The sequence below is a fragment of the Meles meles genome, chromosome 1, assembly GCF_922984935.1.
Source record: "Meles meles chromosome 1, mMelMel3.1 paternal haplotype, whole genome shotgun sequence".
Classification (NCBI taxonomy): Eukaryota; Metazoa; Chordata; class Mammalia; order Carnivora; family Mustelidae; genus Meles; species Meles meles.
This window is the reverse complement of record NC_060066.1, coordinates 192,762,966-192,779,404: the sequence shown is the minus strand read 5'-3', so window position 1 is coordinate 192,779,404 and position 16,439 is coordinate 192,762,966. Positions and strand designations below refer to the sequence as shown.

The 16,439-nt window shown below is 54.8% G+C and overlaps 2 protein-coding genes across 2 annotated transcripts in view; one reads left to right on the top strand and one right to left on the bottom strand.

Moving 5' to 3' along the window:
* The window catches only part of HDAC1 (histone deacetylase 1), a 34,444-nt gene extending 25,008 nt beyond the window's left edge, over positions 1-9,436 (top strand). Inside the window, exons 4-14 of the mRNA XM_046013758.1 lie at positions 1,924-1,998; positions 3,333-3,471; positions 3,930-4,071; positions 5,108-5,200; positions 6,371-6,479; positions 6,561-6,701; positions 7,195-7,303; positions 7,398-7,528; positions 7,807-7,959; positions 8,482-8,530; positions 8,806-9,436. Coding sequence (XP_045869714.1) covers positions 1,924-1,998; positions 3,333-3,471; positions 3,930-4,071; positions 5,108-5,200; positions 6,371-6,479; positions 6,561-6,701; positions 7,195-7,303; positions 7,398-7,528; positions 7,807-7,959; positions 8,482-8,530; positions 8,806-8,833 — 1,169 coding nt within the window. The 3' untranslated portion in view covers positions 8,834-9,436. The remainder of the gene's footprint in view (positions 1-1,923; positions 1,999-3,332; positions 3,472-3,929; positions 4,072-5,107; positions 5,201-6,370; positions 6,480-6,560; positions 6,702-7,194; positions 7,304-7,397; positions 7,529-7,806; positions 7,960-8,481; positions 8,531-8,805) is intronic.
* Positions 9,437-9,644: 208 nt separating this feature from the next.
* MARCKSL1 (MARCKS like 1) lies at positions 9,645-12,042 on the bottom strand. The gene is made up of 2 exons (XM_045993172.1): positions 11,748-12,042; positions 9,645-10,929 (listed from the first exon to the last, which is right to left on the bottom strand). Exons 1-2 carry the CDS (start codon positions 11,832-11,834, stop codon positions 10,414-10,416), a joined length of 603 nt encoding a protein of 200 aa, XP_045849128.1. The 5' UTR covers positions 11,835-12,042; the 3' UTR covers positions 9,645-10,413.
* Between the last annotated feature and the right edge of the window lie 4,397 nt (positions 12,043-16,439).

The window sequence follows — 16,439 nt, the reverse complement described above, 5'->3', positions numbered from 1 at the left end:
TATTGGGCTCTCTGCTCAGCGGGAGCCTGCTTCCTCCTCTCTCTCTCTCTCTGTCTGCCTCTCTGCCTACTTGATCTCTATCTGTCAAATGAAAAACTTTAAAAAAAACTTACTTAAAAATAATAACAACAACAACAAGAACAATAACAAAAGAAACAGATAAAACACTAACCATTTCTTCCCATGGTGGCTCCACATCCCAAATGGGGGTATAAGCAAAACTCTGGCAATCTAGGCAGGCCAAACCCAGTGAGGCAGGAAGCAGCTGGAGGGGGCATTTGGTTGCCAGTGGATAAAGAGCCTGGCTCCAGGGACCAAAGTTCTTATTGACACAGCCTCCCAGTGTTTACCTGGGCAGTGGGGGTGAGAGCCAGGTACTGTTGCTCACCCCCTCACGTGGGCCACCCTTCCTCAGAGCACTTGTCTTGGCGGGGCACCCTCCAAGTTCAGGGCAGCACCAGAGTTAGTAACACTTGTAGTTATCGCAAACGTTGAGGTTCAGCTGTCTCTCCGAAGGTTACCACAGTCCGAGCCAGGCTCTGCTACCCTCCTCCTCCCAGGTCTCCTCCCCGCTCGACTTGGGGAACCCCAGCTGATAGCAGCAGGTGCAGTAGGAAGGCTGGGGCAAGGAATAGCCTACCCTGCCTCTAATTTCCTGTGTATCGTTCATGTCTCAGTAGTTTCCTTTTTTTTTTTTTTTTTAAAGATTTATTTGAGCGAGAGAAGGAGCCTGAGTCTGAGGAGGTGGGGGAGGGAGAGGGAGAGAGTCTCAAACAGTGCCTCCTGCTGCACTCGGAGCCCGATCTCACAACCCTGAGCCCACCCTGAGCCGAAACCAAGAGTAGGACACCGCGCCGACTTAGCCATCCAGGCGCCCCTAGCAGTTGCCTTTTGTGGGAGAGGAGACTTGGAGCCCTAAGGTTCCTCTCTCACCCTGTGACTCCACGGCCCTCAGATGCGCTTCCCTTCCTGCCTCTCAGTTCATTTGCATCACTGTTTGCATGTGTTTCTTCATTACGCATTAGTTTGAGCTTTTGCCCCTTTGGGTCTGAAATAACTTGACTCAGGTTGTCACTCAGGTGTAGTAGAGAGAGCACTGAACTGTGGGAGTTGAGACACCTGGACCCTGATTCTGTCTCTGCCACTGGCTGCTTATAGGACCGTGGGCAGGTCACTTAATGCTCGGGATCTGTTTGTCCCTGTGGATGGTGGGGTGGATGTGTCCTGCCCAACTCACAGGGTTGTGATGAGGACCAAATGAGACTGTACATGAGATTATTGGGAAGAAGGCCAGAGTGCGTTTTCATGGGCTTTTAGGGCAGGCGGACCAATGCTTAAATATCGCCTCTGCTATTGACTAGCCGTTCACCTCTCTGAGCAGGTTTCCCCATTTGTAAAGTAAGACCAAATCCTGGCTCAGAATGTCAGAAGGAGAAGGTTACGTGAGGATGAAGGGCATAAGGAATTTAAAGCCTTTAGCACAGCGTCCGGCACACTGTTAAGCGTTCAGTGGATGACGGTTACACAGGTCTCAGTTCTTCCCTGCCTTGTTGGTCAGCTGGCGTGAGATCTGGAACAAACCCAGGAATAAGCAACTCTGCTCTTCTCCCTCAAGGAAAGAGCCAACATTTTCTAAGTACTCACTGGCTATGCTCTTCCCCATAAAGATTTCTGTTCATCTTCTCAGTGGTTAGGTGAGGCAGGTATCATGATTGCTAGTTAAAGGTAATGAGCCAAAGCTCTGGGAAGTTAAATGATTTGACCCAATCACAAAACCAGTAAGTGATAGAGCCTGGACTAGAATCCAAGCCTCCTGAACCCAAATTCTATATCCCTCCCCCACCCTACCCCCATAGGCTCATAAATATGTAAACAAAAACCAAAGGAATTGTGGAAACTAACCTTTGTCTTATGTCTTTTAAGTCAACGTCGGTGAGGACTGTCCAGTTTTTGATGGCCTGTTTGAATTCTGTCAGTTATCTACTGGTGGCTCTGTGGGTAAGGAATATAATTCCCTCCTCGTGGCCTGTGCTGGGTTGTACTAGTGAGGTCTGCCTTTTGGACCGCTGTCCCAATAGGGCTAATCAGTGACCCCGTAAAATGGTACCTTAGGTCTTTAAAATACCCTCTGGTTTAGTCCCAGCCCAGGTTCAGTCTCTGACATGGTACTGACGGGTACCTCGACTGTTCTCTCCTACCAAGAGATCTTAACACTGGAATTCCCTGCAGACCGCGTGGAGTTGTGGAGATGCTATACAGAGAAGCAGTTTGCAAACTGCAAAGTGCTATGAAATGGGAAGTGTCATCATCTGTGTCTTACCAAACACCATAGTAATCCCCTTTAGAGGTCAGAAATACTCCCCACGTAGCTTCCAGTTCCATGATTAACTCCTAGATTACCTCTATGATTACTCTAAACCCTTTCTTAACAAATGTTTGTTTTCCTCTGACCATTGTTTTCTGTCCTCTCTCCTTTCACTCGGCTCCCAATATCATCTCAGATCCTCTCAGGAAAAAATGGCCCACAATCCTGCTGTCCGTGAATAATCGTTGTTACCATTTTGGTAACATTCTTTTCCCTGTGTGTACATATCTGGATGTAACATGTACGTCTGTGTTTTACAAAAATGTGTCACATGCATATAGTTTTGTGTCTGCATCTTTTACTTAGTAAATCTTTAAAAGTTCTTTAGCTCACACAGTCTATAGCATAATGCCTAGTGGCTATGCGATTATTGCACATTAGGAGCCAACTTTGGTTGATATATAATCAGTCCCCTTTTATTGGATCACTTGGCTCGTTCCGTGTTTTTATTGCTGTTGTGGTTACACTGCCGTGACATGCACCTGAATACACAAGTGTGTATTTCTCTCACTTGTGGGCCTGTTTGTACTTTGAGTTCCTAATACCTCTAGTATCTTCACCGTTTTTTTGACCATGAACCCCAGCAAGAAATACATTTACACTTGCAGTCAAGGTTGCGCACACATGTTCTCGCTCTGAAGCCAGTTTTACAGAAGAGCGGTTACCTTTACTGTTATTTTATCCTAATTTATTTTGTTTAACACACACACACTAGTCACGACCCACTAAAGCAGCTCTAAGCCTTACTGAGGGTTCCCACCCTCCGTTTGGGAAGAAGTTGTTGAGAGTAGCCAGTGTCATATCTACTCCCTTTTGGAATAGGGAGGGAAGGAGGGAGAGGACTGGCCCTTGGATCATACAGTCCCGTTGTCGAATAGGTCCCACCTCTCACCGGGTTTCCTGGGCTTCTTGGGGAAAGGGGGAGAACGGCTTGCTAACAGTCTTACGTTCACTCTCCCACACCCAGCGAGTGCTGTGAAACTTAATAAGCAACAGACGGACATCGCTGTGAATTGGGCCGGGGGCCTGCACCATGCAAAGAAGTCTGAGGCATCTGGCTTCTGTTACGTCAATGATATCGTCTTGGCCATCCTGGAACTGCTAAAGTATGCCTGCCTGGCCTTGTCTCTTGCAGGAGCTCCCTAGGCCAGGTTCCCACTTCCCTCTCCCCCGGGCTTGCCTCCCTAGTTTGCTTTTCCTAGCGGTGTGCTGGCTAGGATGTGTTCAGTGAGTGTCTCTGGCCATCCTCTCCTTGACGGGGTCCTGGTTTGATCTGAGCCTACGGCAAGATCAGGGGCAGGCGCTGCTCAGATCCTGCCTCCAGAGTGTCCCTGTGTGGCTGGAGTTGACCCTGGCTGTAGAGTAGGAAGATCGGACTTGGTCGGCTTGGTCAGGCCTCTGGAGACACCCTGCCGCTCTTCCACCTTCCTTCAGCCAGTTTCCACGTCTCTGGTGCTTAGAGATACCTGAGGGAGGCAGCCAGCCCGGTAAGCTGGGACCTGGCGCCCTTGGCGCGTCCCATTCCCAGAGAGCCCCCAGACCCCTGACCCCCTTCTGATCCTAGGTATCACCAGAGGGTGCTGTATATTGACATTGATATTCACCACGGCGATGGCGTGGAAGAGGCCTTCTATACCACAGACCGGGTCATGACTGTGTCCTTTCATAAATACGGAGAGTACTTCCCAGGAACTGGGGACCTACGGGTGAGAACTCCCTTCAGGGGCCTACTAGCTCACCCTCAGCTGCCAGCTCTAACTCTCCTATCTCATGTCACCAGAAACTTCCTGCCTCTTCTGCCATTCAGAATGCCATACCCCAGTGTAGGGTACCTGCTCGGGTCTCCTTCCCTCCCTTATTCTGGAGGAAGGGAACGATGGGGCCCGAAGGGTTGGAATAGGGGTCGCATGACAGGTCCCTCCTGGCCATAACTAAGTTACATTATACTACTCAGATGTCCCATATGACTTGAATTTTAGGCTAGAAACATCAGGTTCAAAAACAAAAACAAAAACATCAGGTTCTCTCCCAGGGCTAGGAATTGGGACCCTTATAGACCATCTCAAGGGTTCTTAACCTTCTCCTTGATCACCTGACTGAAAGCTATGGACTCTGTCCCTAGGAAAGTGTAGGAAATCTTTTGTATCTGATACTGAATAGTTAATTAGACACCTCCTCTTAGTGAAGCCCGTCAGTAGACCTCAGGATAAGAGTCCTCAGAAGCGAACTCACTGAACTGTTGTATCTGCTTCTGTTAACATGAAGATGAAACCAGCCCTTTGGCATGCGGTAGCGCTCTGGTGAAAAAGTGGCAGTAATTCATGTTTGCTGTGCGAGCATTAGAATAAGTGGGTATTTCCAATTTTAAAGAACTCTTCCACCTTCTCTGGGGAGGAAAAGGTTGTCCCAGGGTGGGTGTGATTTCTGAGACCCAGCCACTGGCAGCTCTGACTCAGTCCAAAGGTGGAGGTCTTGTGCTGTGGGGTAGGATAGTCCATCTCTGGCTCCATGAATAGTTTTCAGGCTGGGCATACGCTCCGTGGTGTGCCCAGAGGTGTGAGCTAGACTTCCCCGTGAGAGGGATGGTATTAACCACGAGGTCCCCATTCTGTCCCTGGCTCAGCTCACGGGCCTCACTTTTCGCTCTTAAAACCACTGCCCGTCCTTAGCCTTCCAGCCCCCATCCTTGAACTTCTTCCTAGCTTCATCTTTCAGTTTTACTTTAATGTCCCTCTTGATTAGGATATCGGGGCTGGCAAAGGCAAGTATTATGCTGTTAACTACCCGCTCCGAGATGGGATTGATGACGAGTCCTATGAGGCCATTTTCAAGCCGGTAAGTGGCTTATCCACCACCCGGGCTGCAGCTGGGCTTAGTCTAAGGGAGGGGTAGCAGAGCACCCCCAGCATACGTCAGGAACCTCTCCCTCCCTGAGAAGCTGGTCAGGAAAGGAGATGTGTTTTGACCGTGGCTCGTATGCTGTGTGCTCGGCTAGAGGAACGAAATTCATCTAAGTGTTTATTGGTGCCTTCTGTGGGTCGGGCCCTCTGTTGGAGACAAGACTATCTAAGACATGAATTATGCCCTTGAAGACCTCACAGTCTACATTGTGGGAGGCAGGCACACACACGATAGTGTGTGGTCATTACTGTTTTTGCAGGATGAACAGAAGAGTGGGAGAAAAACCACTGACTGGGCTGGGGCGAGGGTGGTCAGAGCCAATTTCATAGAGGTGGTCAGTTTGAGCTGGACTCTGAAACATGAGGATTTGTCCATGTGAAGCTGGAGGTGGAGGCTGGAGGGCGGGGACGGCGTTCAGCAGGGGAGACAGCACTAGCAGAAGCACAAAGGTGCCAGTACGTAGCTGGGTGTTGGCCAGTGTGATGGGTGGGTGGAGCGTTGGAGGATGTGGTAGGAAACGTATGTTGGGGTCGGTATTTCAAAGGGAGCCTTGAATGCCAAGCGGAGGAGTTCAATCTTCCGCCTGCAAGCCACAAGGAACCATTACTGGAGTATTAACGTAAAAAGTTGAGGGAGTCAAGTGCCTACAGTATGCTGCATAGGAAGGGTGACAGAGAAGCCCAAGGTATGGTCTTTGTCCTGGTAACGTCAGAGAAAGACAAAAGCGAGCCCTCCCTCACGGTATGCGGCTCAAAGTCTGTAGGACCGAGGTGTGGGGCAGATGCAGCTCAGGGTCAGAAGTGGCACTGGAGTTGGGGCAGTGAAAGGAACGGGAAAGACGGAGGGAAAGATGAAGAGGCTCTTCTCGATCCAGCATTACTAGAGCTAGAGGGATCTTGGAGAGTCTTTCAAATTGGAAAACTGAAATCCCAAGTAGGGAAACAAGAGCCCCAGACCGATGTTCCCTCTTCACCACCCAACATGAGGGAGAGTGCAAAAGTGCGAGTGAATGATAAGGGGCAGAAGGACTGCACCCACCCTTTGCTGCCCCGAGCGTCACGTAACTTTTCTTAAAGCCAGTGGTGACCAGGTCATATCTTTTAGGTCATATCTAAAGTGATGGAGATGTTCCAGCCCAGTGCGGTTGTCTTACAGTGTGGTTCTGACTCCCTGTCTGGGGATCGGTTAGGTTGCTTCAATCTGACCATCAAAGGTGAGACCGTGTAGCATAGGGATGGCTGGGCGGGTCCTGCAGGGGGCTCCTGTAACCCAGCACCCCTTTCTCCCACCAAAGGGCACGGCAAGTGTGTGGAGTTTGTGAAGAGCTTCAACCTGCCTATGCTGATGCTGGGAGGCGGTGGCTACACCATCCGTAATGTGGCCCGCTGCTGGACGTACGAAACAGCAGTGGCCCTGGACACAGAGATCCCGAATGGTAATAGCTCCAGGGCCAGGTTGGATGGGGCAGAGCTAGAGCTCAGATGTCTTCAAGTTCACGAGCCCTTTCCCGTTGGCCATGTGGCCTCTCCTCTTCTGATATTAGTCATTGATTATCCTGCCTATCCACTTGTGATTGTCAGACCATCAGTTTTTCCTGAGTCCTTTTTTGACCCTGTCCTCTCTCCCTTTTGTTTTTGGTCTATACAAAATTATCAGTGGTTATTTATAGCTTCGGAATTTCTACTCCATAGGGGAACTGGGGTAGTCAGTGAGGACGTGCTCCCAGTGAACATTGCCTAAGTTTTCCTAAACCAGGGGCTTGTGCCTTCTCATTCTGGAGAAGGGCATTAAAAAGACTGAAACCCTATAAAGTACCCAAGTACTCTGTTAGATAGTTGGACTGACAGTTCCAGATAAACCTACAAATGCTTTTCTCAGGGACCCATGGTAGACAGGTCTCTTGACTCTTAACCTCCTGCCCCAATTAGAGCTTCCGTACAACGACTACTTCGAATACTTTGGACCAGATTTCAAACTTCATATCAGTCCTTCCAATATGACCAACCAGAATACCAATGAATACCTGGAGAAGATCAAGTGAGTATATCCCCAGACACCCCCTGACTGAACATTCCAGACTCTGGTTTGTCCCTAACCAGAGCCCAGCCACCCTCTCTACCATTGGCCATAGACAGCGACTGTTTGAAAACCTGCGAATGCTGCCCCACGCACCGGGGGTCCAAATGCAGGTGATTCCTGAAGATGCCATTCCTGAGGAGAGTGGCGACGAGGATGAAGAAGATCCTGACAAGCGCATCTCGAGTAAGATCCAGACCCCGGGGCTGGTGCCTTCCCACTCAGTAGTTAGCTCTGAATTCCCACCACTGTTGGTTCTGCCTTCCTCTCAAGCTAGCCATCTGTTGGGAAACCCAAGTGCTAGGACTTGGAACAATTTAGGGACTCCTTGAGTTTCCTTCCCCTCTTTGTGGTCTCCCCTTCCCTTGGTGTCTCTCAGAGGGCACTCAGGGAAGCACCGGGCACAGACCCTGAGGTAAAGCTCACCTCCTGCTGTCTCACCCACATTCCGCATTGCCTCCCAGTCTGTTCTTCTGACAAACGAATTGCCTGCGAGGAAGAGTTCTCGGACTCTGATGAGGAGGGAGAAGGCGGTCGCAAGAACTCTTCCAACTTCAAAAAAGCCAAGAGAGTCAAAACTGAGGATGAAAAAGAGAAAGACCCAGAAGAGAAGAAAGGTGGGTTTGGGTCACGCCCAGCCTTGGGTCTTGAGCCCCAGACCAGAGAGGAGGATGTATCTATTTAGGGCATTGGGAGGAGAGAGCCGACTCGGGCCCTGCCTTCTGCCGGGTTCTGCCTCAGCTCCCAGAAGTAGCAGGCCCCACAAAAGAACGAAACTCGATTTGTCATCTTCACTGGCTGATTGAGATCCCTGCCAGGCTCCGGAGCCAGGGACATGCCTGGGCTCCCCGTGGTCAGGAGTGTGGCTCTCACATACCACCCAAGCCCTTTTCCCAGCACTTCACCCCAGTTTCCCAGGGGGCTGCCTCCACCCACCAGGTTCAGGCATTAGCAGGCTGGGAAACCGGTCGGACCTGTTTGTTCTCAACAGGGCTCAGTGGGAGGGCCTGGGATGGGCTTTTCTCTCTTTTGTATGTCCAGTGAGCTGTAGTGTTGGGGAAGGGGTTTTAGGCTAAGTAGATTTCCATGGGTCTTTCTGGAGGGGAGCCCTTGGTCATCCCTGCACTTTTATGTTCTAGAAGTCCTAGAAGAGGAGAAAACCAAGGAGGAGAAGCAAGAAGCCAAAGGGTGAGGAAGGAGCTGTCGGCCATCTCCCCAGCATTGGAGCACCAGCCCCTTTGTGCGCTCCGCTGAGGGGAGGCACAGGGACAGCTGGTGCAGCTTACAAAGACCTCTTTCAGGGACCAGTCTGTCCGTCTCTGCAGTTCTAGGCAGAGCTAGGAAGCCCCAGCCCTCAGCAGTCACCTGGGCATCTGGGGTCCTATAGAAGTCATTGTCCCCATGTTTTTGCCTCAAGGCCTCTGGGGTACGTTATCTCATGCCAGTCTCTGCTCTCTCCACAGGGTCAAGGAGGAGGTCAAGTTGGCCTGAGCAGACCTCTCCAGTTCTGGCTTCCTGCCAAGTTCCCCACCTTCCTCCCACAAGCCCTCAGATTTTATATTTTCTATTTCTCTGTGTATTTATATAAATATATATTAAATATAAATATCCCCAGGGACTAGACAGGAACCAGGGTGCTGAGCCCAGGGCACGTGTTAAGAGTGAGCTTTTCTAGTGGCTGTGGCTGCCTTGCTGCCACCCAGCCTTCCCCAGTTATTACTTTTGAACCATAAAGCGTGCTGGGTCTGGAAGGCATACTCTTAAGCAGCCATAGGACAAAATCCTGAAATGCCAAGTGCCTGCTTCGTAGTTTTGGAGAGGTGTCCCTACTGAGCATTCTAGGAGTGGCTGGGTCTTCAGAGACACCCCTCGCCCCCTGCCCAAATCAGGCTCCTTAAGGTAACGTCAGCCATTTTTTAGGTTGGTTCTGTTATCATACCTTCCCCGCTAGCCCCATGTGAGCCAGGGAACTCACACTGCCTGCCCTCTAGCCTCGCCCAGTTCTGCAGGTGGAGATGGGTGGTCTAGTATCCTTTTTGAGATACTATTTTCATTTTCGTGAGAATCTTTGTAATAAAATGGTACATTTCTACATCCTCCTGAGTTTGTGTCCTAGCCGTGTCCCTGGGTTGATTTCCACTCCACTTCCGTGCCCTTCTGGTGTCCATGAGAACCTGGGCAACTCCCTGAACAACATAACAACCGCACAGACTTACCCCTCACCTTAATCCCCGCCTCAAGGGTTGAGGTTAACGGATCTTCTTGCCCTACCCCCAGAAGACCACTCATTAAAAAGCACTACTAAAGGGACGACATTTATTCCTTCTCCAAATGTTACAGTAAAACCAGGTGGAAGAGAATGGTTTTAGCAGTTAGAAAAAAAAAAAAAGTACAAATCTGGGGTTTGGCCATTAAAAGTTATTTACAACAAATGGGAGGGGGAAAAAAAGACAACAAGAAGTTGTTTCACATTACAGACCTCCCCCCCACACCCCAAAGCCTAATACTTGCTTACCAAGTCAAAAAAGAGACACAGTCGATTCACAAGCTGGAGGTTTGAACTTGAGTAAGACATTTATAAAAACCTAGACAGGGGCAGTGTCCTCCCCAGCCCAGGTGCCACTAGGCACAGCACAAGAGACTAAAAACTCAACAGGGGGGAAGGCTGGACACTCAGGGTTTGGGAGTGTAGGCACCCCACATCTGGCTCAGGGATTTGGGGAGTAGAGTAAACAAAACCTACTTGGAAAAGAACTGGGGAAGAAAACCAGCAATTGCCTTCTTCAGGGGGGGGGACAGGAGAGGTAGGGCCAGGGACAGGAGAATTTCACATCACTAACCTAACTTGGGAAACTGCAAGGGACCATCTTCAACCGGCCTTAAGAGGAAGGCCAGATGGATGATGGAAGAATCCACAGGAGGGAAAAGGAGAGGGCACGTGGCTGGGAGGGGGCAACAGCCCCTTCCTTTCTGGGCACAGGAAGGCAGCCAGGGCACCAGGTCCAGGCAGTGACCTCACAAGGACAGCACAGTTTTTGCAGCTTAGAGATCACCCACCTGCCCCCACCCAGCTACTCCTTCTGCTCGCAGGCAGGTGTAGGGCCACTCTCCGGCCCCGAGGGGGTGGACGGCTCTGCAGCCTGGGGCCCTGCCTCTTCTTCTTCTGTGTCTCCTCCCTTGGAGGCAGCACTAGCCTCTGCCCCCTTGGCCTGGGGCTCCTGGCTCTCAGGGGTGGCAACAGCCTTCCCTTCCTGGGCTGTGCCTTCCTCGCCGCAGGCACCGATCTCCCCCTGCTCCTGCTCTTCCTCGGTGGGTGAGGAGGCAGACGAATCACCCCCACCCTCCTTCCGATTTCTCTTGAAGGACAGACCACTCAATTTGAAAGGCTTCTTGAAAGAGAATTTCTTCTTCTTCTTGGGGGTCTCCTTGGCGGGGGCATCCCCCTTGACCTCAGCGCCCTGGCTAGGAGGTGCTGGCTCGATGGCATCGCCAGTGGCCCCGGCTGCCTCCTCTGTTCCGTTCACGGGGGGCGACTCCCCTTCACCCTTGGGGGATAAGTCTCCATTGCTTTTCACGTGGCCATTCTCCTGCAGGGCAGAGGAGACAGCAATGAGGGCCAGGGCTCTACCCCTCCTCCCCCAGCCCGCCGCGGACCTCTTCCAGGCAATGGGATCCCGATTCTTCTGCAACCCGGGAGGCTGCTTGTAGCCTCACCCACACCGTCAAACATCTCCCTCCTGTCCTCACGAGCGCGCGGGGGCCGAGCGCGCAGAGGCCGCGGCCGGCAGGAGGCGCTGGGGTCCCGTGGCCCCCCACCCACCTCCCCCGGGGCGCGCTCTCCATTCGGCGGGGACCCGCTCGCCGCCGCCGATCCCCGGCAGGCGGGCGAGCCCAACAAGCCGACATCGGGCGGGAAGCCGCCACGGGGCGCTCTTCTCCCCACCTGGACAGCCCATTTTCCCAGCCTCCCGCTTTGTGCAAGCGGCCCCCCACCCAGCTCTCCCCACATCTCGACTCCCCACTAAATAAAGGCCGTGAGCCACCGAGGTCGGGTCTGCGGGTGGAGTGCCCTCCCCCCCGGGAACCCGCCCCGCGGCCCCTGGGCGCCCCCTTGGCGCGGCCCGGCAGCGTCTTTGTTCCCCGCGCGGCACTCGGGGCGGCCGGGGGCAGCGCCGGGGGCCGGGGCCGCAAACAAAGAAGGCGGCGGGGCCGGGCCGGCGCCCCCTCCCCGCCCCTCCCCTCGCTTCGCCCGCGGGGGCTGCGGCGCCGAGAACAAAGGGACCAGGCGGGGGAGGGGGCGCCGCGTGTCCCGGGCCGGACAAAGCGCGCGGCCCCGGCCCAGGGCCCCAGAGGGGGCGAGGTGCGGGAGGAGGGGGCCAGGTCGGGCCGTGCCGAGCGCACCCACCTGTCCGTTGGCCTTAGCAGGGGAAGCGCCTGCTGCCTCCTCGGCGGTCACGTCGCCCCGGGGAGCCTTGGAGCTCTGGCTGCCCATGATGGGGGGTCTGCTGGGGGGCGCCCGGGACCGCCCCGGGCTCGCGCCGCAGGGGATAGTTCGGCCGGGTCGGCCTGGCCGGCGGAGGGGTGGGGCTCGAGCCTGAGGGGGAGGGGTATCGGGGGGTGGGAAACCGAGCTGCACCCCCTCTCGGCGCCCGACCCGCTAGCTGCGCCCGCCACCGCTCCGCTCCGCGCCCGAATGCCGCCTGCCGCCCGCCGAGCCGCCTTATATAGGCGCCCCGACCTCGGGGCGGGGCCGGACATTTAAATGAGCGCCCAATCGAGGAGCAGAGGCGGGCTCAGGTCCCCGGCTCCACTGGCGCAGTGGGCGACGCCGGCGGTCTGGTACCCCCAGCCCACTAGCCTACCCCGGACGGGTGGGGTCCAACGTGGGAAGGGGAGAGGCGGGTCGTTAAGCGAACTGGCCAGAGGGGGGCTTCTAGAGGAAAGGGAAAGCAATCATTCTCTCCTCTCACCGCCCACCCCCTAGGGTGGACACCCCAGCACCTGGAGCAGCCCCCAACGCTGTAGTTCTGCACTGACAGCCCCTGTCAGTCTCCCCCTAGAACTCTTCGAAGGGCTCACATGTCCGGACTCGTCAGAGGGTTGATCCTGAGTTATGCTCCAGAGAATGCGGTCGTAGAAGCCGCAGGGCCCCGCGCAGGGATGATCTGCACCCCCTCAGGCCTGGAGACCCGTCACAGGTCCCACCCACGTCCCTGCCTGCTTGCCCCGGTCAGCATGGGAGGTCTGGCCCACCGCGGAGTCACTGGTCAGATTGGTGAGGCCCATCCCTCCTCTCTCTTCCCAGTCCCTTAGCAGCCAGTCACACGGAGCCCCCACAGACCAGCTCACCTCTGTCCCTCCGGCCCTCAGCCTGGACCCGTTACAAAGCCCCGGCTAGGGCGGTCCTGCGACCTTGAAGGGCTTCCCCATCCCAAAGTGAAAGCTGGAGAGTCCAAGGCTCAGAGACGTTGACATAACCTATCCCCAACCTCAGGGCTCCCCAAGCAGGCAGAGGAACTCCACACACGAATTCAACAAAACTTCAAACACTCCAGTGGAGGGGTGGGACATCACCAAGGCTCCTGGGACAGCCCCTTGAGGACAGCCCCCAGGGCTGCCCAGCCCAGCCTCCTGCCCCACCTGAGAGTCAGGAAGACCCTCCAGCCCCAGTCCCTTGCCACTTCCCCTTCGCCTTCCCCTGGTATGGACAGGTCTGTGGGAACCCCAGAGCCCTGACTGGCCCCGGATGTGTGTGTCCGGTTGCCTGCCCTCAGCCCCCAGGAGGAAGAGGATGGGGGCTGGAGGAAGGAAAGTGTTGCAAAAGCAAGGCTGTGTCCTGGACAGCTCAGCACGTCCCTCCCTCCCTCCCTCCTTCCCTCCTACGGGTAAGGCCTCCTGGGAGGCCTGAGGCTGTGAGGTGTGGAGACACCCCAGGGCCTGAGAAATCAGAAACTCCCCACAGATCTGACCACAGAGGGGTGGAGGAGGGCTGAGGTGGCATCTACATTCAGCGCTCACCCCTGTAACCTCCAGCTTCACCCCTACTCCGAAGCTACAGAAGACTCATTAACAGCCGCCCCCCCCCCCCCATTTTTCAGACTGGGACACTGAAGTTCAGAAAGGGAAAGAGACATGTTAAAGGGCACACAGCAGATGCTAGTAATTGAGGGTGAGAAGGGGTTTGAAAAGACCCACTAAAATGAGGTGGGGACAGTGAGGAAGCCCCTGGAAAAATTCTCCATTGAGATCTGGGACCACCTGGTCAGAGAGGGAGGTGAGAAGAACCAGCTTTGGGATAGGAGGGCCACCATGCTCCACAGCCGCTCACGGACAGAACGGTGCCTTCACCCACTGCCACTAAGGGATGGACTTCGTGACCTGCATCTCTGTCTCGACCACAATAGGGAGCCCACAATGCTGCCAGGCGCTGCCCGCACCGGCTGGCAGGGCTCAGACGGAGGCTGTGTGCGTCCTGGAGGGCTTGGGGTCAGAGGTTAGGAGCAGATCCCAAGCATCCAGACTTCCAGGCTCTGCCCTGAGGGGCTGACAGGCAAATCACAGGAGGAGAGAGGAACATCAGAACTAAAGGACCCTGAGTTTCCAGAGCCCCAGAGGGAGCCTGGGCCACAGGGGAGCTCTGCATCTCCCACCAGCCATCGCTGGAGGCTGGGAAAGGGTCGTTGGGGAGCGCAGTCCCTCGGTAAACCCAGGTCCCAGCAGCATCTGGCTTCTGGAAGAGGCATGACACTTAGGATGCTGTGAGGGTGAGGGGAGTGGTACAGCGGCCCCCACGGCCTCCTCCGTCCACACTGTGGCTCCTTCCTCCCCAGCTGCTGCTAGCCCAGACAATGCACCCATTGTTCTGTGTCTCCAGGGGCCCTTGTGCAACTGTGTGTGTCTGTTTCTCCCTGTGTGTGACTGTGTATCGCTCTGTATCTGTCTGTGTGTGAGAGACTTTGTGTGTGTGTGTGTGTGACCAGGTGTGCACGTTTGTGGTTGTGTGAGCTTGCATCTTTGTCAGCTGTGTGTATTCAGGCTGTGAGAGAGAGGCTTGGTGACTCTTGGCGCCTCTAAGATTTTTTGGGTGTGTGCCTGCCTGTCCTTGAGATTGTGTGTTGGTGACAGTGTCTGCCTGTGATTGGGTGTATGACTATGAGTGTGTGCGACTGTGTGAGAGAATAGGAGTGTGTCGATGAGAAAGTAGCAGTTTGCTGTTTGTCAGTTGCGTGTGCCTTCGTGGGTCACCAAGGTTGCGGTGGTTGGAACCTTTCAGGGATGGGCTGTTGCCAGGACAGAGTGGCCGGGAAAGGAGGATGGAAGGGACAGGGTAACTCTGGGATGGACCGGGGAAGGGCAGCCATAGAGACTAGAATCCCCATGTTTTCACATTAACCCCCCGCGTGTCCCAGTTCTCCGGTGAGGCCTCAGTCCCTGTCCCTGGTCTGAGATGCTCCTAGCCTCCTGGGTGGGAGGGAATGTGTTTCCTTGGCAGGAAGGAAGCCCAGGACCTCAGGAGAGCCACAGGGTGGGGCTGAAGGTGGGAGGAAGACAGAAGAGAACACGGCCCCGTAAAGGAGGTTCGGGTGCCCTTCGAGGTCTCTGGGAGGGCCCTGCGGTGGGGATCAGATTAGATGCGAGGTGAGCTGTGAGTGGGCCATGACTAGTCAGAGATGGGGGCTGGGCCTTTCTCGCCGGGGGACCAGCACTTGCACGGGCCCGGAGAGAGGAAGAGACATCAGAGAATGGCTTGGTCCCAATGGTGTGCTCAGTAATGGTGACTTGGCAAGGCCTGCTTCCCAGCCCCAGCCACCCCATCTCCTTCCGAGAGCATCAGCTGGACCAAGAGCCCTTAGTTCTGGCCCCAGGTCGGCCTCCTCCTGCTCTGTAACGGGGAGCTGGTCATCTCTCCTTGGGCCTCAGTTTGCTGCTCTGTACAGTGACAAGTTGGGCTCCATGATTCATACTCACAAAGATGAGAGTTCCTCCTTCTGCTCACAAGTGGCAGAGCACCAGCTGTGAGTCACACGGGGCCCCTGACCCCAGGGGTTTCCCATTGATGGGAAAGACTGGCAGTGCCTTAAGGGGAGAACAAAAGCCAGACCAGGGTCAGTTAAGGGCCCTGTCAGCTGCACGATGGAGGGGCACGTGCATGGGGAACGGATGGAGGAAAAGTTTAGAGCAAGACGAAGTAGGAACAGTGACTGGCCTGTGTAAGGGTAGAGACGGAGAGACAGGCCTAATCTGGAGACAGGATCCCTAGGACTCCGTGACTGGCTGGCTGCAGGGTTGGGAGCGGGGGGGGGGGGGGGGGGGGGGGGGGGGGGGGTTGGGAGAGGGGAGTGGCCAGGTTGTCACCCGCATTTCTGTTGTGGGTGACAGCTCGCCAAGTGAATCCGTGGACTGAGACAGGAAAATGGAGGGAAAGAGAACGGGGGGTGGGGGGTGGGGAAGAGCTTGCTGAATTGAGCCTTGTTGAGTCTGCAGTGCCCGGGGAACATTCGGGAGCACATCCAGGAGGCAGCGCATAGACACGCCATCGGATCGTGTTTCCTGAGCCAAAGGCCGGGCCCCAAAGTCTGGCTAGTGACCTCACAGGGACAACAGACCTAGGTTTTAAGTCAGAAGTGACCCCAGGAAATCTGGGCCTCTGGATGCTGCTAGATGAAGGAAAGGGGAGCCAAGCTGTGTGTGGGTCACCCAGGAAGGTCCTGGGGCCATGAGGAACATTCCCACTGGAGGCACAGCAGCAGGATGGGGGGGGGCTGGGGAAGGAGTCTGGGAGGGAGCTAGCAGAGAGGGGGAGCCCAGAATCATGGAGATCCTTGACCACTGGGGAGAGTTCTGAAAAGGCAGGAATGACCGCCGAGGACAGTAATCATAGTTGCTAGCATTGTTTACCTGCCAATTGCAGGTCGAGCTCTGGCCAGCTGCTTTCCATACCTTATCTCATGACCTGCTGAGATGTGTCCCCTCATTGTTCCTGTCTGTGGAGGAGGAAACAAGCCCAGGGGGGTGCAGTGTATCTGTGAGCAGCAGGGGATGAGGTCAGAACTAGGGAGTGGTTTTCAGGATCTCCTAGCGGCGGAGCAGCAGCGAG